Source organism: Carassius auratus, chromosome 23, assembly GCF_003368295.1.
Source record: "Carassius auratus strain Wakin chromosome 23, ASM336829v1, whole genome shotgun sequence".
Classification (NCBI taxonomy): Eukaryota; Metazoa; Chordata; class Actinopteri; order Cypriniformes; family Cyprinidae; genus Carassius; species Carassius auratus.
In genome coordinates, this window is record NC_039265.1 from 19,712,382 (window position 1) to 19,735,116 (window position 22,735).

Below are 22,735 nucleotides of genomic sequence, written 5' to 3' on the forward strand. Positions count from 1 at the left end.
GAAAAAGCCTGGGTTAAATGCGAGCTCTAAAAATTGGATAAAGCCTATATCAAAACAGCTGCAGAGAGGAAAGCAACATGACATATTCATTTATTTAGCTAGCTAAAGCCATTTTTCCCAGAATAATATCAAAGTAATAACGCTATATATTCCTGCTAAGCAAAACTGCTTATTTGGCCGTGGGCTAACAGCACCCATGGCACCCATTTAGGCTCTGCTATAGTCAAGAATAGAGGCAAGTCACATAACCAGACCTGAGTCTGTGCCAGATTGGCCTTGTATATTGGACACACAGAATTTGGAATGGCCGGCCCTTATCAGATGTGAAATGATGTTGATGTTTGCCTTGAAGAGTAGCCCATTATAAAGACCCCTAAAAAGCTTTTCAGGAAAGGAGCGATGCAATGCTGTCACAGTAATTTGCCTAATACAATAAAAACCCTGCAGTGCCAGTTGTCTTTGTTGTGCGATTTACTCATTATGAAGGGGCATACTAACTACAGGGGATGGCGATATTGCATAATGGTGAATGACGGAATGTCATATCCTGAATCACTGGGCTGTGAAGGCTCTTAGTTAACATAACCCTGAAAATACTTCACATAGACCACTTAGTGTTGTCCCTCTGAATGAAATGCGTTTACATAAAATTGTATCCACATGTCCTTGGTGGACTGTTATTTGCCAATCATCTGTCTGCCTCTCTTTATTCCTAATTGTAACCTTTTTCCATCAGGAAACGATAGTACGAAACTGTCCCTAATGAGCAAGTACAAGGATAACATCATAGCTACCAGTCCTGTCAACAGCAACCACCAGCAAAACACGCTCCTCCCACACAACACCTCCACCAACCAGCGCAAGCGTCTGTCCAGCAAAATGCACGGTGAGTCTGGGTATCAGGGGTGAAACTATTCCTGTAACCGGTTTGCCATCCACGGTTCGGTATGTTGTTGTTGTTCTGTTCTTTTATGTCATGTCTTTAATTTCAGTGTACTAAATTACCTGATTAGCCTGCTAGCTTAGCCTTTATATAATTCAAGTCACTTATATTACACAGAATTGCAGCAATCTTTATTGCAATTACACTACCATTTTTGTAAAAATACAGTAAAACAATCAAAAAGCACCAGTAAACCAAATTCTGTAATATAGTGAAATATCTTTGATGAAAACCTACAGAGCACGCAGCATTTATTTGAAATAGATTGTTTTGTAATATAAATATCTGTACTGTCACTTTTGCATTTTCAGACATTCTTGCTGAACAAAATGATTCATTTCTTAAAAAAAGAAAAAAAAAAAATTGCATTGCACCCAAACCTTGGAATTGTATTATATGTTTAGACATCATACACAGACACACATTTAAATGTTTGTGGTTGTTGGCATTAATCCAACTGCACATAAACCGTGACCACAGAACCATAATAAAGACCGAACTGTGAGAAATCTGAGCCATTACACCCGAGCTGAATATCCCCTTCTATCTACACAGATCTCATTCCAACCACGTCTATCCCTGTAATCATAACAACACACAAATATTTGTCTTCCACTCTCTTTGCTGTCTTATTGCTGGTTTGATCAGTCCACCAAAAACTATAATTTGATGAGGTGTTCATATGCTTTCATGATGTGCTTTTGATATTGGTTGTTGGTGGTGGTTTTTAGGGAAACATGCCTATAGATATCTACTATAAAATTCAAATTCCTTTCTCTTACATTTATATTGACCACTAATAGCAGATGTCCAGTGAAGTGTTTTCCTTGACTCTCTGCTCATGCTTTAATGCTTCATTACCTCAGTCCAGCAGACGTACGGTCTCTCTCTGACCTTCAGACCAGCATTTTTTAATACCCAATGCACTTGGATTGTGCATTTACTGCATATGAATATAAAAATGTAAAGGTGCAGTCAGGAATTTTTGTCTCATTAAAAAGCTTTACAGAAATGTGTGTGCATATATATATATATATATATATATATATATATATATATATATATATATATATATATATATATATATGTGTGTGTGTGTGTGTGTGTGTGTGTGTGTGTGTGTGTGGGTGTGTGTGCGTGTGTGTGTGTGTATTTTGGGATAGGGAACACTTATATCACTAAGATTTTTTCCTTAACAAACTCCCAATTTGCTGCTTATTAATATTTAAATTAAATTAAATTCATGCATTTAGCAGACACTTTTATCCAAAGCGACTTACAGTGCATTCAGTCTATCAATTTTTACATATCATGTGTTCCCGGGGAATCGGACCCCCAACCTTGTGCTTGCTTGCTTGCTAGCGCAGTGCTCTACCAGTTGAGCTACAGGAACACAATAATAATAGTATAATAATAATTATATTAAATAATAAATATTAATAATATTTAATAATGTAGTTGTTAAATTTAGGTATAGGGTGGATTAAGGGGTTCTAAAATATGGTCATGCAGAATAAGGGATTAATATGTGCTTTATAAGTACTATTAAACAGCCAATATACTAGTAATACTGTATGGATGCTAATAAGCAAATCATTAATAGTTCAAATTGGGTCCTTTAAAATAAAGTTTTACCAATATTTTTGTAGAAACTGTGTTGCATTTTTTATTTAAGATTCTTCAATGTAAAAAAAAAAAAAAAAAAAAGAGAGATAGAGTGAGAGTTTTTGTAACATTATCAATGTCCCTATCTCACTGTTTATCAATTTAATGCATCTTTGCTGATTAAAATTATTAATTTCCTTCAAAAATCAAGAATGGCATATCTGTCAACACAACAAAACATACTGTCTGCTTCTGTGTATAGTTGCTCTTTAAGTAATAGCAGTATTGTTAACTGAGACTTCTTTTTTCTTTTTCTTTTAACAATGCCATAGAGTTGTGGGTGTACAGACTATTATGAAAAAAATAATCTTCTAAATATCTCAACTTTTTTAATCGTTATTTATGTAGGCGGATTGTGTATTGCCAATCCACTAATTCCACCATGCATGATTTTGTCTCTAAGGGTTTGAATCTGACTTTGGGTTATTGGCCTCCTAAAGTTCTTTCTGACAACTCCAAAATAGCAACTCCAGATTTCCATAGCTTTTCATATTCATACTGATATTGCCCTGTTTGAATTATTATTTTGATTATTTATTGTGTGATTCAGACAAAATGTCTGTTCCCTTTGAGAAGGTTCCTCTTGTCTGTCTTTTCTCTAATGAACCTTGTATCAGAGCAATCCATGAACATGAAAGCAATATTTAGACACCCGTTCACATCCCTGGAGGAGAACGTGTGTGAGTGCACAGATTCTCTCAAGTTCTTCTTCTTTTTTCCTTTTTTTCTCAGTCACACCTACCTATGTCACCTCATCTATTTATAACCCTCATTTCTCATTAGACAAATTAAAACTGTTGCTCTCTGCATTTGACGTTTTTCTGCTATCTCTAGGTCAACGGTATAAGCACAGGTGTTCGTACTTCACCTTTACTCATCATTCTGTTGTAACTGATTCCAAGACCTTGCAAATGATTGAGTTCTACCACCCTGATTGTCTGTACAAAATAACTTTTTTGTTGTAGGAGGCATGTGCACCTGCACTGCATGCCGAGAAGCTGTTGGTGCTCTGTGTTGAATATTTAAACAAGCTCATCTTTTATTCCCCTCCATGGGTCTTTGCACCTTTGGCCCCTGCCTAATTGTGGAGGCTAGCGCACAATCCTCACCTGCTCTGCGAGGTTTACGGCTAATTCCTTTGAAGGTGCTTCTTTTGTTCTCATTTGTTACGAAGACAAAAAGAGGCATTGGTATGCTGGCGTGTGTCATTTCGAAATGGTTGTTAGCGTTTGAAGTCTTAAATGCCAGGTGTTTCATCAGCTTTTTGTTAGATTTTTTTATTGTATAATCAAGCCATTTTTACTGTTGTGCTCTTAAGGCATTTCAAAACAAAAGGGTCAAATTCAATAAACTGTTGCATGGTATTTAAGCACAAAAGCCTGCGGTCTATTAATCCAGCTTTCAGTTTAACCAGGCACTAAATGCATTTAAATATAAAAATATCTATATTGGCAGTCAAATTTTGGAACAACGAAGCTTGAAAACAGTTGTCTAGTATTTAAAAGTTTTAGTGTAAAAAAAAAAAAAAAAGAGTTGAATGAATAAATAAATAAATAAATAAATAAATAAATAAATAAATAAATAAATAAATAAAATAAAAAATAGATTTCACAATAAAGAAAGAAATTATTATTTTTATTCATTGGAATAAATAACATTTTAAAATATATTTAAATAGAAAAAAAGTTATTTTAGACTGTAATACTATTTAACAATGTTTTATCACTTGGTGACCACTAGTGTTTCTTTAGTGTAAACACATTTTTTATTTTGATCGTGGTAACAGTTATCCGTAAAAAATAAGAATATTTATAATTATATAAGCATAATGTTACCTTATTTTCATAATCATTTTTTCTAAATAGGGTTGCAAAAGCACAGCGCATAAAAATAAACTCCGTAATTCCAAAAATGTTTACTGTAAAATAATTTTGACAGCGTAGATGTTTTAAGAAGACATTTTGAGGACAAGTGGCTTTTCAAATAGTTTTTGTAATTTTTTCATCCATCGTTACACTTTCATTTATGAAACATTTGATTTGTTATTCAATATCACTGTAATGTGTTGATGTGCTAAAATAATAATAATTACTTTCAGAGCTGTGCTCTTTTAAGACTTTTGATTTCACTGTAGGGCCAAACAACTCCTGCTGTTCTCATGACCCGCCTGTGTCTTGTTTGCATCACAGCTTTGAATATTTCATGTGTTGTTTGTGGCGGCATGAAATGATATTGTAAAAATAAGCATTGTTTGGTTCATTCCATACAGATGGCTCATGTATAAATTATAATTGTTTGATTCACTTCTGTACCAGAGAAGATGTTTCTAATGGATAGCCACACTGTTGTGTGAATATGGAGTAACTCAAACATTATTTCTCATCATCACGAGTCGGTCTAATCTACGGGTCAGTGCACTCATGCATCTCTTCTTCACGCGCTGCATAATGAAAGCATTTGTCTAGCTCTGATGCGTAAATTGTGTCTTTTGTGCACAGCGAAAAAAGAGCCCAAGGAAGTGTGCATTTGTTATCTCTGTCACACTCCTTACCTCCTGTTCTTTACTTATATTTACCCAATACTCTTCTGAGAGGAGAATCACATCTCACAGAACGACAGTTACTGTATGGGTACTGGCTTATTCTCTGTATGTCACATTGTTATTATACGGTTTCTAATGTGTTTTATATATAATTTATTTAAGTGCATTGTAAACCTTTTTACAGTATAAGATTTTTTTGTGTCAAAACAGTATTATATTTATAATATTATGTAAATATTTCCCCCTGTTGTATTTTGAATTATGATTGTCTGTCATTCATTGCATCATTTAATTCCCATTTTTGTATATAAACAAATTTTGATTCATATCTAACATTTCTTTACATGGACTATTGTTCAAAAGTTTGGGGTCAGAATTTTTATATATACAGTATATATATATAAATATATATATATATATATATATATATATATATATATATATATATATATATATATATATATATATATATACATATATATATATATATATATATATATATATATATATATATATATATAATTTTTTTTTTTTTTTCAAGAAAGTGCTACTTTTATTTAGCATTTTTTTTTTTATCCATAATAATAATAACAATACAATTAATAAATAGTATATAAAAAATTATTGGTGAGCATAAGTTACTTTTTTTCAGTAAAATTTCTTACTGTCCCCAAATTTTTGATTTTGAACTATAATGTATAATGCCTTAGCAATTCAAACTTAAATAGCACACATTTTTTGCTGTGGTTGTGCTGCATTATCTGTAACATTTCCCCTCATTACAAGACTCAAATTGCTTTCCAATTTGATATTTCTAATGAATATGTTGTTTGTAGCTCTTTATAATTACTTTCTGTATTAATCAATAATGCTATTTAAGTAAACAAATGGATTGGTAATTACATACTCACACAAACAAACACAAAAAAAAAAAAATCTGCTGTCACATTTGTTTAATTTCAAAACCTCGAAATGACATTGTGTTTGGAAATGTTCTTGTATGTCTTAGGTAAAATCATTATTTATTTATTTTTAAGAGACTTTTAAATAATCTAATATTTTATTGGATAATCAGTAATTAATGTTGATGGTTTTTATTTTGGGGATTAGCTTAATTTCTGTCTACACTGTTTAAGGTTATTATTTTTCATACAGATTGACTTGTAGGTTTGTCTAAAACCTTTATAGTGGGCCTACACATTTTCAGTTTGGTTTGATGAATTGGTTGATGGATGATTTTTATGTGAATTCTACAGCGGGTTCAACTTTCCTGAACCCGGATGGGGACTCTGGGACGGAGGCGGACAGTGAGCCGCAGCTGACCTTCTACACTGACCCAAACCGCAGCCGCCGTCGCAGTCGAGGTATGAGAAACGGTAACGTCAACACCGCGTGGGGCTCTGGGGGTAAGGAGGACTTCCACACCAACGCATGGTTTCAACCTGCACCGCCTGATTGTGGCCATTTGGTGTTCGTGTCACACTTTGTTCAGAAACCAAGCAAAGTGTTAGTTGTGAAATGGCTTGCCTTTCAACTATCTCACCGATTGAGGCATGTCGTTACGAGTGAGATTTGCCATTGGTTTGCCATTGCAGTTGAACACGGTGTTAAAACAACTTGCAGGAAAGCATAAATGCTTAACTTATTTATTTATTTATTTATTTTTACTGTCCTCCAAATTGGACTGAGGGTTCCTGAGCAATTTTTGAGTTTGTTAAGTGAATTCTTCAGAGCCTCTTTGAAGACTACATGGACCTTCTCTGAAACAAATGATGACTAAATGAACGCTTACAAGTATTTAAGCACTTTAAGCTTAGCAGCTTCATCTGTAGACCACTATTCAACATTAAGCACGGTAAATTTGTGTATGTTAAGCGCTAAGAGAGCAAGTGACAAACCAGTTGGACAGTACTGTCAGACACTAATGGCTAGAGTCTGCCTAAAACTCTTATATTGTCCCCTGAGGAGCGCTGCATTGTGTTCTGAAGAGTCCAGACTGAATGCAAAGCTCCCTAAACTCTTGAGGAGCTGCCACTTGAAAGGCAACTAACAGACAATCACTTTGCTTTAATACCTTCTCCCTCTAATTAACAAACGCTTAAACCCTGTACTTGTCAAAAACACTACTAGTCAGCTGTAGCAACAACACCTTTAATTGGACTTAAGTTAATAATAGACATGGCTTGTCACATGTTTTCCCTAGATCGCTGCAGGAAACTTATGATTGGGTGAGAACAGTTTGATGATTTTGATAGACATGTTTGCACTTATTATAAAAATATTTTTATAATTTATAGATCTCTATATTATAATAATATATTATAAGTAGTAATGATTCAAAATAAAAGTATAATATTACTTTTATTTTAAGTGCTATATTGATATAAACATATACATACTTACGCTTCTAACCCCTACCTAAATACTAAATGCTGTCATTTATCTCTTTATAATTGAAAAATTTGAGCTTTCTTAATACTTACAGAAAGGATGCAGGCCAGGGTACAAAAAGCCTGATTATATTGTTATCTAAAATGAATAATTTTAAAATCGTTTTGCTTTAATCAGTCTTTGAAAATGTGGTCCTCAGTAGAAGACCAAGTCCAGTATGTTTCACCTACAGTATAAGTCAATGCATGACTGATGAATACTCAATAACATAAAAAAACATAAAGCAGTTTTTAGATTTCAATATCTGCCCACAATCTTTCGTAGGCATTTGTATATGTATTTCTGGCAGATGCATGCAAATATTTGAATCAATGCTTTCCATTTTCTTTTGATCATGTGTCTTTCATTTCTTCAAAAGTCAGCCTTATAGTTTCAGATAACATCCTTATCTAAGAAGATGATATTTTAAGTATCTAAGCTTTAATATTGTTCTTTTGTAGTTGACGTGCTGCAATGCTAAGCAATCACACGGATGTCATTTGCAACTCATTTTTCATATGCTGTATATAATCAGTCAAATATGTTGTTGTCGTTGTATTTGGACTTTTGTCATCATGTACTGTATGTATCATCTAATTTCCTCTCATATGTATTTTGTTTCTGTTTCCTGTTGCTGCATGCTATTGTCCATGTTTATCCTGAGATGTTATTAACAGAGTTTTAAACGTCACTTGTGTTAATGAGCTACTGTAGATAACCAGACTGATCAAAATGTTGTGTCCTCATACATTGCGAATGGATGTGTTTATGTCATCTTGTATGTTGATATAGTACAGTGTCTTGTGCCTTAATTTTACATGTAACAGATGTACAGGGCAGCACTACACCAAACCAGTATGGCTGTATTACAAAAGACGTGGTCAAAAACAACTCTTTTTCAGATTTGCCATTTGCAGTATTTAGAATAAAAGCAGCAGGCTTCAAAAGGTAAAGCATTATCTCTCTGCTGCTCTATTTGTGCCAAAGCTGCCGCTGCTCCCAGAGTTTGGCTGGCTGGTTTGATCCAGTGCTCCTTTCATGGACCACCAACCCTGATGTGGGCTGTTTTTTAACTGCTTCCCTTGTGCCTTTCCAAGGTACACATAAAAAATGTGAACTTTCCAGTCTTATAGCATCTCTCTTTTATTGCTTTCTCTTTCTTTTTTCCCTAGGTTCCCCACGGAGCCCTATCAACAAGACCACCCTGACTTTGATCAGCGTGGTGAGTTGTCTGATCGGCCTGGTCTGCGCGTCTCACCTTTCCTGTAGCATCAACGTCAGAGTCATACTCCACGTTCCAGAGCACCTCATTGCAGACGGTAATCTCACCACCTGCTCTGCTTCCCGTCTGGCCCCTGAGCAGCAGGATTCCTCGGCCCCCCCGTCTATCCCTCACAATTTCTACTGTATTAAAGCAAATGCCATGCCGACTTTCGCTGTGTCTCTAGTGAAAAGCCAAACAGATGTGTGCTGAAAGCATCAAAGAACAATCGGAAGCGAATGCATAGCCTCTAGTTGAATTTCAAATCATGTACTGGGCTATACACCATGTTCTTGCACTGTACACTATGTACCATCTAGAGAATTAATTTTTAAAGAGTCTCAAATGAAAAACTAACGTTTAATTTTTTAATTTTGACACAGAAGATTTTCAGACAATTTGACCTCATTTAGTGTTGCTGCTAGCTTTAGCATATTAGCTAATGTGAGATGCTTTTATTATGAAAGATACTATAAAAAATACATTAAAGGATGCAATATATTTGTAGATATAAAAATATTAGATTATAGGGTGCAACAAGGCACTGGAGCAAAAGGCACATTTGATTTTATTTCTCTCTAAACCATTAGAATGACACAAAAACTCATCTTTTCATTATGCACTTGGAAATTTGTCTGATCCTTGAAGTGATTGCGATCAGCAACACAAATTTGATTCTGCACTAATTTGATCTGATATTTAATGTTTTTTTTTTTTTTTATGTTATAAGTTAATGTATTAAATAAGAATTGTTAAAATAATCAAATATATTTTAAACCATTGTGGAGACATTGTTACTGATGATAAACATTTCCTCTATTAATGGGGCTATAAGTCAAGTTAGTTTATGTTAAATAATATGGGAACTCCTTTAAGCAGTGTAAGCAGTGTTTTTTGTTTTGTTTTTTTTTTATGAAAATGTTCTCTCTTTTTAAAATGAATGTATTTTAATGTTAGTGTATCTATCTTTTGAATAAAACAAAATAATTTTACTTATTCAAACAACCTTTAACCCTACAATTAATATATTTTTTAGGTAAAATACAACTATAAACAATCTAACAAAATACATAAAACATGTTCACTAAAACTAGAGTTTAAATAAAAATGTTGCTTCAAAAGTAAATGCACAGAGACTCGAATCAAAATGAATCTTTGAAAATCAGTATGTGAATCACTGAATCCGAACAGACTAATTCAACTAAGATTTTGAATGGGAGAAAAGACTATTGATTGATAAATCCCTTAGCCTGCTTGGCTGTGTGTGTGTGATGAGAAAATGTCTCAGGTTACGTATGTAACCATGGTTCCCTGAGTAGGGAACGAGACACTGCGTCCTGTAGGGGTTGCTATGGGGAAACGCCTCGTCGTAATCCATGTCTAAAGCATGCATTGAAAGACACCAACAACTCATTGGCCGGCAACAGCCCATGACGTCACTACAGGTGCGACTATAGTATAGGCACCAGGAGAACATGTCATCCACTTCTTTGTCTGAAGCTTGTGTCCAAAGCATGGCAAGAAGCTAGAGGACGTGGTGTCTCGTTCCCTACTCAGGGAACCATGGTTACATATCCTGAGATATTCCCTTTCAAGGGAACTTCGAACTGCATCCTCTAGGGCTCACTATAGGGAATAGTATACATCATGCTGAGGGGAGTGCAAGCCAGAACCATAATGAGCACTAAGTACCAACCCTACCATTTCTATAGGAGTTCCCTTAGGAGTTCCCCTGCGAGTTTGACAGCTGTCCATGACATTACCCCTTACGGACAAAGGACTAGTCTTACATAGCTCAGCAGCGGTGGGTCCTGAAATGATGGAAGCAGATGGCTGCCCCTCTTTCATTGAAAAGAGAGACAAATGAAAACTGAGCTTTTTCATTGGAAAACGGTCACAATGCATGCAAATTGCCCCCTCAAGGACGTTGCGTGCTCTTCGCCGAAACAAAAAATGCAGAGATTGCGTGTGTCATCAGGTGTCAAATAACAACGACACAGATGCACACATCTTCTAAACGTTTTACTAGTGCTCACCATGATGTTGTAATAAAGATCACTCTTACCACGTTCAAAATGTATGCTTCAGACAAAAATTGAGCATCGCGTTTGTTCAGTCAGGCCATGTTAGTCACGCTTGCATCAGCTGACAGTCAGCTGTTCCTGACATGTACCAATCCAGTCTTGACACCTATCACCTGCGGTCTATTTAAATTCCCATTATTCAGTGTCTCTTCCATCGCATTGCTGCGTGCAATTAACTCCCTCCTCCAACCCCAACTCCACCAACTGAACCTGTAATCCAATCTAACTTGTTCTTTCTTTACAGTGTGTTCATTGGAAGCATTCTCTATCACATTTTGTTTACAACTCATGTAATTGTGAATTGTAATTATATATGCTTATAATGGTTCTGTTCTGTACCCAAGGGGGGTTTGTCTTGCTGCTCTCCCCGCTCTGTCCAAGCATGGCTGCATGGACAGGCGTGTGGAGTGTTGCCCAGAACATAACCATACCGCCAACACTAACTGTATGCAATTATAATTGTCATAAATATACTTGACGGAAGTGGACCTGATTGAACAGTCAGTGAAGACAAAGAAGTGGATGACATGTTCTCCTGGCACCTTTTATACTGTAGTCGCACCAGTAGTGACGTCATGGGCTGTCGCCAGCCAACGTGTTGTTGGTGTTTTTCAATGTATGCTTCAGACACGGGTCACAACGAGGCATTTTCCTGTAGTGACCCCTAGAGGACGCAGTTCGAAGTTCCCTTGAAAGGGAACTGTGATGTACAGCAATATTTTGTCAAGCTGCTATTTGTTGGAAAAAAAAAGTAGTTAGTGACTGGAAAAAGCAACTTTATTTTGAAAACAACAGAGCTGTTGTCACGCTATAAAAACTTTATTTTTTGTTAGTTAATCCCTAAAAATGCACTCCTGCTTTCAGCAAGGGTCCTCTGTTTGTGCGTTGGACCTAAGTTGTGTTTGTGTTGGAAGAGCTTGTTATTGAATTTCAATGTTGCACCTGTAGTCCAAGACTACAGGCCTCTCTCTCTCTTACCCTCTCTATTTTCTCTTGCTCTTCCACTCTCTCTCTTTCAGCTCTTTGGCATTTTAGCTGTCAGTTCTATAGTTTAGACGATATGATGGATTGTGACTGGCTTTGCTCATCTGTCATTTTGTCTTTCATGCAGCACACTTTTCTATGGGGTCTGGTGCTTTAGGGTAGATTAACATTCCCATAGATGTCTAAGTGGAAGAAATCTGAAAAGAGAAGACTTGAATGATTCACAGTTCGCCTTTGAATTGGACAAATCAGATTTAAGATGTGTCTATAACTGTCTAACAGTATTACAGGGTAAAACTTGATGTCAACGCAGATCTGATAAAACTTGATCTTTGCAGAATAAATTCCGTTCTATATGGCTTTCATGGTTTGGAAATATTTAGAGGGATAATTCAGAAAACATCACACTTTCAGTTCAGATGTTTTATCTGTACTGTTCTATCTTACTCACAGCTGTGCATGAAATAATAAACATAGAACAATGTATATAATGCATAGAATTTCAGCTATAAGGATTTTGCTTTTCTTTAAAAAGTCTAAAACAGTTTTATTCATAACAGTTATGAGGGAAAAACAATCATGTTGCTTAAACACAACTTTCTTGAGTCTCTTAGGTACAGGGCCGCTGCTGGCCAAATTGGTGCCCTAAGCAGGATTGTATGGCTGTGCCCCCCTTCCTCAAATATGATGATAAAAAAAAACACCTACTATAGGGGTGAAAATAGAACTTTAATCAAATAAATAAGTACATGAATAAATGGTATTATTTACAAATTACAATTGTAGCTCTTGACATTTTTATTTTATAGTCTCAAGCATTCAGAAATCACGCAAAAGGAAATTAAGCAGTTTTACTATGATAAAACCATGGTTTATTTTTGTAAGGGTTGTGATATGCATGTTTTTTTGTTGAAGAATTTATAAAGGCTGTGTCATCTATAGCAAAAAGGTGGCCAAAAATGAAAGATAAAGTGAATATTTGAATTAAATGTTTGGTCAGTATCCTAAACAAGGATTTGATTGTCCTGTACGTGTAACACCAGCAACTTTCACAGGAATGTGCCTGAAAGTGATAAACGGGCCTCGTTTTTACCTAAATGATTTATAATTTATTTTAATATATATATCAAAAATATACAGTATTGTATATAAAGTATTCACCTTATATGTACAGTATAAGATGTGCATTGTAGCTGACACCTAAATTAACACATTACAATTGTTTTATGACTGCAAGTCTTTCTCCTCAAATACTATTGAGCTTCAAATTTGCGTTTGAGCCCATGTGAAAAAGTATCATAATAACATATGATTTACAGTTTATTGTAATAAATATCAAACATTCAATTCAATTGTGCATTATAGCCGACAACTAGATGAACAATTACAGCTGTTTTTATGACTGTAAGTCGTTCTCCTCAAATGCTACTGACATTAGACAAGTGTATGCCAATATCGCATGTAACTTTAGAGACGGTCCCTAAATGTGAGACTCTTGAACGTTTTTTTTACTTTGTTTAGTTTTCTTTTCTATGTGCCGGATTGCTTATGTCCTGTACCCGGCATAGATTTCCATCCATTAATTATGAACATTCAGCCGCAAGCATGAGGTGTGAGCGGTCACAAGCGTGGATGGGACGCATCAGCACACATCCCTCTGGAAGTTGGTGCCCTACGCAGACTGTGTACTCTGTGTATAGGGAGTGGTGGTACTGTTGATTTGACACACAAATCATATAACAAACAATTAGAGAGGTTTCCATTTAAGAATCTGTTGAATAAATGAATCAGTGACTCACATATAACACACAAAAAGATAAAAACTTGTTGAAACAGTCACTTTAGCCAATCAGTGAATGAATCTCAACATTTTTGTACCACAGTTACATAAGGAGTCTATTTGTAGCTTCCAGTTTATGGTTCCAACAAAAAAATGGCTGTTTATGTTACTGTGGTCATTTCAGAGTTCATTAATAGAGTCCACAAATTTATTTAATTGAACTTTTAACAGATGTCGTCTCTGATTCTTCTCTTTTTAGGCTCTAGATTCGTTCTGCTTCAGGGCAGCCAGTTGGACGCATCTGATTGGCTGAACCCAGCCCAAGTGCTGCTGTACTACCAGCAGAATGCCAGTGGCCCCTGGGTCAATGATCTATGTGGTCGCCGTCTCTTGGACCCCTGTGAGCACCAATGTGACCCAGATACAGGTACAACACCACCCTGACATGATTATGTACTTCACACAGCTCATGTAGAAAGTCTGACACCAGGAGCAACACACACTCTGAGGGACATACTTAGGATAGTTCATCTGAGAATCTGAAAAGTCATTTCAAAATCATCACTAAAGTCACCTTCATGTCTTCTAAACTCCCCCCCCTTTGTGAAATTCAAGAGAAGAGATTTTGTAAAATGTCTTAATGTTGGAAAAAAATGTTGTCCATATAATGAAAATCAGTCCAATAATGTTGTTTTGGACCCCACTGAACATTCTTCACATTCTTATTTTATGATCCATTTAAGAAAGTAAGTCATACTGGTTTAACTTGACATGAGAGTTTCATTTTTGAGTGAACTGTCAATCTGCACATTGGAGATTTATTTATTTATTTATTTATTTTTGCCTTGAATTCATTAGTCTGTGTCTTTGCCTATTAATCGTAAAATATTTTTTCCCCACCCTTTCGCCCTAGTGAATGAATGCCCATCCCCTTCACTGTGTAAAATCAATGTGTTCACCAAACTGCAGTTGTAATACAGCTTCCTTTAAAGAGCAGAAGGGACAAGAGAGAGAGGCTTAGCTCTGATTCATCTGTCTGTTCATTTGCAGATTTCTCTGAAGGTGTCTCTCTTGAGTGAACAGTATTAAGTAATGAAAGCTTAATTGAGCAAGAGCTGTGAGGACAATAATTCTTGGCAATGAATCTTTGTAATGTAAAACTTGGGCTTATACAGCTTGAGTGACCTGGATTAGAATTTTTTTTCTTCCTTTGTTGGGACGTAAATTAGGCAAAGCACAGATTAAATGGAATGCCTTAACTTCAGGATATTCTGAGCCAGGGATGCATTAATATTCTAGATGACATTTATTCAAAAATGTTGAGTTTAGGGCTGAAACGATTCCTCGAGTTAACTCGATTACAAAAAATGATCGAGGCAAATTTCTCTGCCTCGAAGCCTCTTTTAATTTATTTTAAATCTCACGTCAGGTTCTTTCGCAATGATTTTTTTAATGTGACACAAAGCGTTTACGTCACCCACAAAGCGGCAGGAGACACAAGCGCTGTGTCCAAAATCACATAATGCACGGAGTCAGCAGTGTTTTGATTTGAGGACGCAGGCAAACGTAAATAGAACGTCGTGGCATGTGTCCATTACAAGATATATCAAAAATATAAATATATATAATCCAGTCATAAAAACGGAATTTACAGTCTATTTAAATATGAATCCTGCATGTTCTGCGTGTCACTGTTAATGAATGGAGCAGAAGCGCGTCTTCCTTTATCAAACACACTGAAGTGCGCGTGATGCTCGCGGTGATTTCAGCGTCTGCTGTCTCACTAAATAAGGACGTGAACACATGAACAACATCTCCAGAACTGTTCTGAGAGTCACTTCATGAGCATTTGACCGTTTTATTTGAGTAAAACTAGCATCATATCACATACACAGAAATGCAAAGGTAAGTCGGTCAACCCATCAAAATTAAGTCCGGTTAAAGACTATTGTTCAGCAGAATGTGCATAGCCTACTTCAAAAAAAAAAAAAAAAAAAAAAAAAATATATATATATATATATATATATATATATATATAAATCAAACATTTTTTTTTTTTTAGGTATAAAATAATTAAATGTTTATTTTTGATGTATGCATTGCATTCTATGCATTTATAAAATAAAATAAAACAAATTCTAAAAAGGGAAACTTAGTTGTTCATTTTAAGAGACCCAGGAGTCTTATTTTCTCTTTCATAATTAATATTGCACTTTAATTAAGCAAAAACACATTTTATCCGATTACTCGATTTATCGATGGAATTTTTGGTAGAATACTCGATTAAAATATTCAATAGCTACAGCCCTAGTTCAGTTGTATGTTAACACTCCAGATGAACTTATACCATATAAGATTTTAGCAGTTTGAATGCAAAATTGTCAGGTTTCACTTTGTCTTGACTTTCGAATAATTTCAAATGTATTTAGCTGTTACATTTCACTATATAAAGCTAATGTCATGGATTTACTCTAATACAGTATGTGGGCAGTTTTCCTCCTATCACCATATTTATGCAGTACATACAGTATTAACCTATTAGGTAGAAAAATCAATACATGCATCAAATAAATGCAAAGTAAGTATTTTCCAGACATTTTAATTATATCTTTAATTATAGTTGTAGTTCAATGATAATATAAAACAGATAGCAGCCTTTGCAATATAGGAAGGCCTTGTCGTCATATTTGGAGGTCCTTAGCTTAATTAACACCATTTTCCAATTGCTTTTTGTTCTGTTTAACCTTATTATTTTTTAAATGTCAGTACACACTATACCTATGAAATTTATTAGAATATTGATGAATAATCTCAGGCAGTGTGCAGAATTGTTTTCTGTATGCATCATGAATCTGCATTTACCACAAAAGACTGCAAAATTGTTAGCTGATATTGATCTTTTCCATTTTTATAGTTGTTCCAGTCAGGCAAAACATAGTCAACAGACACACAGTAACATCAAAATGAATAGCAATAAATTCACATTATAGCTATTTTCCCAGTAATCTGCAGCAGGAATCAGTCCAACATTGTTATCATTTGTCGACAAGTTCCTCCTGTTTGCATCCATAATTCAAAAGAGAAGCTCTACTGGCCTTTGAAAAGTGAATCTTCCAACACTAAATGAATCAAAGTTGGACCGTTGGGAACTCGCCTTGCTTTCCTCCAAATGAAATCTAAAAGGATGAGACCTTGGTTCTGCCACGGTTCAATAATTGCATTGTGCTGTCGGTGTGTGGGGGATGGGGGGATAGACTACGTGGTTGGAGGATATTCACGGAAAACTGTAAGACTGTCTCAATAAAACAGGAGAGGGAGATACTGATGAAAGCTAGGATGGGGAGTGACAATAACTGGAGCTGTGTGCACTTTAAAAAAGATTGTGTATCAGAGGCGCAGAGGATGTGTAAAAGCCGAGATGAGAATCGGACTGATAACAAGCCTCTGGGAGACCCTTTTCACTTCCCTCATTTCCATCAGACTTTAGTGGACATTTATTAAACAAGAACACGCAATGTTGTGTCTCGGGCTACCTGATCCTTGCACTTTCATTTCATTAATTTGACTGAATAATAGATACCCTACATACACTCTCAGTGGTCACGGAAAGAGATGAATTATCTGGGACTTAAAAACTTCATTAATAAGTAATTCTACATAGTCACTTTCTCTGTCTAAATCCAAGAGTAGTGATTTTTTTACACACACACACACACACACACACACACACACACACACACACACACACACACATACGCACACACACACACACACACACACACACACACACACACACACACACACACAACGTTTGTTTTTTGTGAAAAGTGGGGACATCCCATAGATGTAATGGTTTTTATACTGTACAAACTATATATTCTATATCCCTACACTAACCCTAACCCTCACAGGAAACTTTGTGCATTTTTTACTTTCTCAAAAACAAACAAACAAAAAAAACAAATTCTCTATGATTTATAAGCGTTTTGAAAAATGGGGACATGGGTTATGTCCTCATAAGTCACCCTCTCCTTGTAATACATGTGTCATTCCCATTTCATTATACAGAGTTGTGTCCTGATATGTCACAAAAATAAGAGCACACACACACACAAATATATAAACTGGAGAAGTCAGCACTAAAATCCAACATATTATACCTTGTTTGCCTTTTCACATAATAGGTCAGTTAGTATTCGATAAATTGGACAAAGTTGTTGAAATAATTAGTTTTGGTTGTTACATGCTGAAATGTAAATCATACACACACTTTAATAAAGCCAAATCAGTTTTTGTCACAAGTAAATACGTTGGTTGACTTAAGACATAACACAAGACACTTTTTTTTTGTGCCACCTGCTGTGGTGTATTTGTGTGATATGAAGAAATGCTCACTGAACAAATCAGTGAACGAATCATTTTGGTGAAAATCAAAGAATCTTGTGAAAGAATAAACATTTCCACCACTAAATTCCACGCAACATAAATGGATTTTGAAAAATTTTGTTTTTAGTAACCCGCCCCAACACGCTACCCCACAAATTAAGTGCCAATTTCGTAACTTGCCGCGACCCGACCCGCGGGTTATGAGACGACCCGCACATCCCTACTGCACCTTGTTCACCTTTATCTCATGATAGGTTGATGTTAAATTGACTGGTAAAAATGTGTTGAAATGATTAATTCTGGTAAAATATATATATATATATATATATATATATATATATATATATATATATATATATATATATATATATCATCATTTGAGGTTTTGGAATCAGCATGCACATTAATTAACTGTAATACAATTAGAAAGATTTGTACAGTTCAGATGGAGTACAGCATGTCACACTGCAAGACACTTATTTTGCACCTTCGTACAATTTCAAGTTATTAAGTGATTTTGGCATGTTATTGTTTGACGAGCTTTGACTTATTTTATGCTTGTTAATACTGCAAATCTTTTTCTGCCATGTCACACCCCAGGAAATAAATGTTTGAACATTGGAGTACGTCCACATAAAATTTTAATGGCTTAAATTGATTTTATTTTATTTTATTTATTTATTTAGTGTTTTCACTTTTTATTGGGTTCTTAATTAGCAACATTTGCAACTATACCCAAGAGAATACCCCCCAAGAAATGCACAGTGCTTAATCAATAGTAGGCTATAAATGATAAAGTATATGTTTTGACCTTTCTATACCTTACTCGCAGTTAAGGAAAAATAAAAATTCCTTCTGCATATATTCTGTGAAGAGATAAATTAACAAGGTATGTATTTCTTATGCTTAAACTAATGGTTGAGCACCTGCTGGATATCCTCAATGATCACTCAATCACAAAGCCACTGGGTACATGTTCCCTGGCAAAATTTTCATTTACCACCCAGAGTCATAAAGGCTTCCTGCATCTCATTTGAATTTATCAAAATGTTATTATTACCTACGGTACAAGTTTAATTTCTGTTTTACAAATTACCTCGGCAAAGCTAAAACAGTTAACTATGCAAATAATAGCAGTGCTAGACCTTGTTCTTGGCCTGCCAAAATGTGCTAATGATCAGTAATAGATCAAATAAAGTGTTTATGACTGACAAGGGACTTTTTGCACTCAACTTTTTTTTTTTTTTTTTTTTTTTCTATTTTAAGATATTTTAAATGTGCAATGACACGTATTCCTGCAATGTCAAAGCTAATTCTTCAGCAGATACTACTTCAGTCTTCAGTGTCACATGATCCATCAGAAATCATTCTAATATGCTTATTTCTTACTATTATCATGTAAATAACAGTGCTGCTTAGTATTTTGTGGAAACTGGTTTCTGTGATGAATAGAAAGTTCAAAATAACAGCATTTTAAGAAATATAAATATATTGGATCTAATTTTGTAAATGTATTTACAGTTACTTTTGACTAATTCAATGCTACCTTGCTGAAAAAAAGTACTGTAAAATATATATTTAGCAAAAGTTTGAAAAGACAAAAGTTGACTGCTAATACAGCAACAGCAACTGTATATTATAAATGATGAATGTAGTATATAGTTGGCTTTCTCTCCAGTTTGCATCTTTTACACCACACAGTTGCCCAAGAATACAATTTTCTCTTGTTTGTCAGAGCATCGGTTTTGCACATCCAATATTATTCTGCATAATGCAGAATTTAAGGTAACCTATACTGCATTAGCAGAGCTCTGGGTGTATGACATGAGAAGTCAACACAATCACTGACGTTGTCCAAGTGTGTTGATGACTGCTGCTGTGCACAGAATGCACAGGCCTTAGCCTTTTCTATATATTTTCCCCCCACACATAACACAATTGTTACCATGTTGGTCAGCGCAGTTTTTCCTGTGCCCCTTTGTATTTGCATCAGTCTGCTCACATGCGTCCTGCGAAGGGTGCAGCTTCATCAGCCCTATGAACCCAAATAATGACCAACATGCCTGTGGTTTGGCCTGACAAGGATAAGTACTGAAGAGGGCTGACACGGGAATCTGCTGTGCCTGCATATATGCTTCAACACACACACACAACAGCACCCATTTATAGCACTGCACATCTGGAGAATCACCACATTAACATAAACATGACAATGAGGTCATTTTCACTTGACCCTGAAGGGGGTGAATGAATATCTGTTATACAGAGAGATGATTAGACTACAGATCGGGGTATGGTGACAATGTAAGGAGGTAATTGCAAACTACAGGAGAAGTCATGCAACTCCATAGTTGGGTAAAATCAGTATGTCATGTTCACAGCTGCTTCACACATTAGTCTGAATGGGTTAAACTGGTGAAAATGGACTAAAAGTAAACAAGTCAGTAGTTCAGGAAACATTAGTTCCTGCATTTAAATGACCTTGAAATAGCCTAAAACAATCAAAACTGTCTGGACACAGTATAATGTAGTATGATCAATTATATTAATAAAACATCTGGGGTTGTGAATGTTCTCAAAAATGAAACAAAATGCAAAATAGATTTTATTATTTACTTTCTAGGGATGTTATTCAATAAAATCCCTTCACCAAAAATGACAATGGTAACTGCATTTTTTATTTTTTATTTTTTTTTTGAGGAAAAAAGAAAAGTGACTGCTTCCGTAACTGTTGTTTAAATAAAACTAAATTATTATAGAGAGAATATTAGCCACAATTGTCATAAAAATGAAAATAAGAACTATTCTGAAAGCTTCTTAAAAGGTATTTCTCTACATTTAAAAACTAGATGGTGGATTAAAACTAGATTGATCACAATAGAATGGAGAAAAATCCGAAGTGTCTCTAGTCACATTTTTTTAAGTTAAATAAACGTCTTTCTTCAGTTCTTTAACTGACAAGGAGTCAGCAAGTTGCTGGAAAAAAGTGAGACTCCCATCTAGCACTTTTACGTATAAGAAAAACTAATTAAAAACAGCACAGTTAGACACATCTTTTTTTTCTTTTCTTTTTTTTGAAAAGTTATTTGCAGCATTTGAAGGTAGTCCTTAAGTAATGTATGATGATTTTACATAGTAACAATAGTGTTTTGGCAGAAAGCTGGTGCCATCCTAACTGATTTCCTGCAGGGACACATGTCAATCACTGCTCAGCACAGCTGTATGATACTAATAATGCTTTTCTCTTATTATCAGTGATGATGTACTTTGTCTGCTTGCAGGAGAATGTCTCTGTTTCGATGGCTACATGAAGGACCCTGTTCATAAGCATCTATGTATTCGCAATGAATGGGGCCCAAATCAGGGGTGAGTACCATACCATACAAACATGGATCTGTCACCTTGAAGTTGGCCATGCTTCTTATCTGTAGTAAAAATGTCTCCAGTGCCGATAGCCAGCCAGGTGTTATGCACTGTAGGGAAATAAAATTGGCTTGTTTGAATTAATTAGCTTTTTTGCATGATGCTTTTACTCTGGAATTGGAAAAGAGATTAGCACAGCGAAGCTCTGGGTCATTTTAGATTTGCGTGACAGTGATTTACATTTCAGTATATTGCGTTACATGCTTAAGAAAGTATGTGTCTTGCATGCCTCGTATCCAAGTGCTGCTGCTAAAATGATCAAAGAGAAATAACTATTTTGAAATTCTGCTGAAATTCTTTTAGTTTCAAAACTTGTGTTGTTACCTTCATATTTTAGCGGAAGATTTAATATAATTTTAACTGCATCTGAACAGATGGTATCTTTAATCTGAGGTAAAATTGTCAGTGCACTTAACTAAGCTGCTGCTTCTTAAGTCAACCGATAGTTGAAGCACAAATACTACTAGAGAATGGCACAAAATAAAAGGGTGTCTAGATATAGTAAAAACACTTAAATGTTAGGAGTCCCTAATACCGGAAAAACTTGTATTTAAGATGTTTGAAGTTAATTAGACCCTCCCTGAGGAGATTTTCACATGCTCATCTGGGTTTGAGGCTGTCGCTCTGGAGCAGTTTGATTAAGAATTGGAGGTGAGGAAATCCTTGGCATTTTAATTTAGGAGAGAGATAGAAGTGATGATAGTTGGCGAGATGGATCCGATAATTAGAAATCAAATTATAACAATCAGCAAGATTGCCTTAAGGAAGTGGAATAGTGCTGAATGTGCTTACTGTGAAGGTGTGAACAGTTTTTAATTGACTCTAACACTTAGTGGTGGAGAAAGAAAGTCCATTGCTTTTTAAAGTTTCAAGGTGCCAAGATCTTTCCTAAACACTTTCCTGCAAATGTTCATATATAGCTACTTATTCCCTATTTTCACAGTATATTAAGGGAATATTTCACCCCCAAAATAATAACTTATGCTTTACCTTGTCAAAGTGAATTATACTATCAAACATCATGTTGAATAAATTGCAGAAGTAGCATTTATTTAAGGTTGTCTTACATAGTGGCTATATAACTGACCCCATGATTTGCTGTGTGATACTGACAAAAAATTTAGATGCTGTAGTAGAAACTGAAATTTAAAAAAATATATATTTTAACCTTTCTGTGTAATAGATTCTCAGAATGCTCCTGCTTTGGGTTCTCTTTTGGTGGATTGTGAATTCTGCA

At 35.2% G+C, this 22,735-nt stretch overlaps 1 protein-coding gene across 1 annotated transcript in view; it reads left to right on the forward strand.

Annotated features, from left to right (window-relative positions):
• Window positions 1-22,735, forward strand: part of LOC113040900 (astrotactin-1-like) — a 109,086-nt gene that overhangs the window by 72,081 nt on the left and 14,270 nt on the right. The window contains exons 4-8 of the mRNA XM_026199094.1: window positions 737-886; window positions 6,407-6,514; window positions 8,753-8,899; window positions 13,949-14,116; window positions 21,357-21,441. Coding sequence (XP_026054879.1) covers window positions 737-886; window positions 6,407-6,514; window positions 8,753-8,899; window positions 13,949-14,116; window positions 21,357-21,441 — 658 coding nt within the window. The remainder of the gene's footprint in view (window positions 1-736; window positions 887-6,406; window positions 6,515-8,752; window positions 8,900-13,948; window positions 14,117-21,356; window positions 21,442-22,735) is intronic.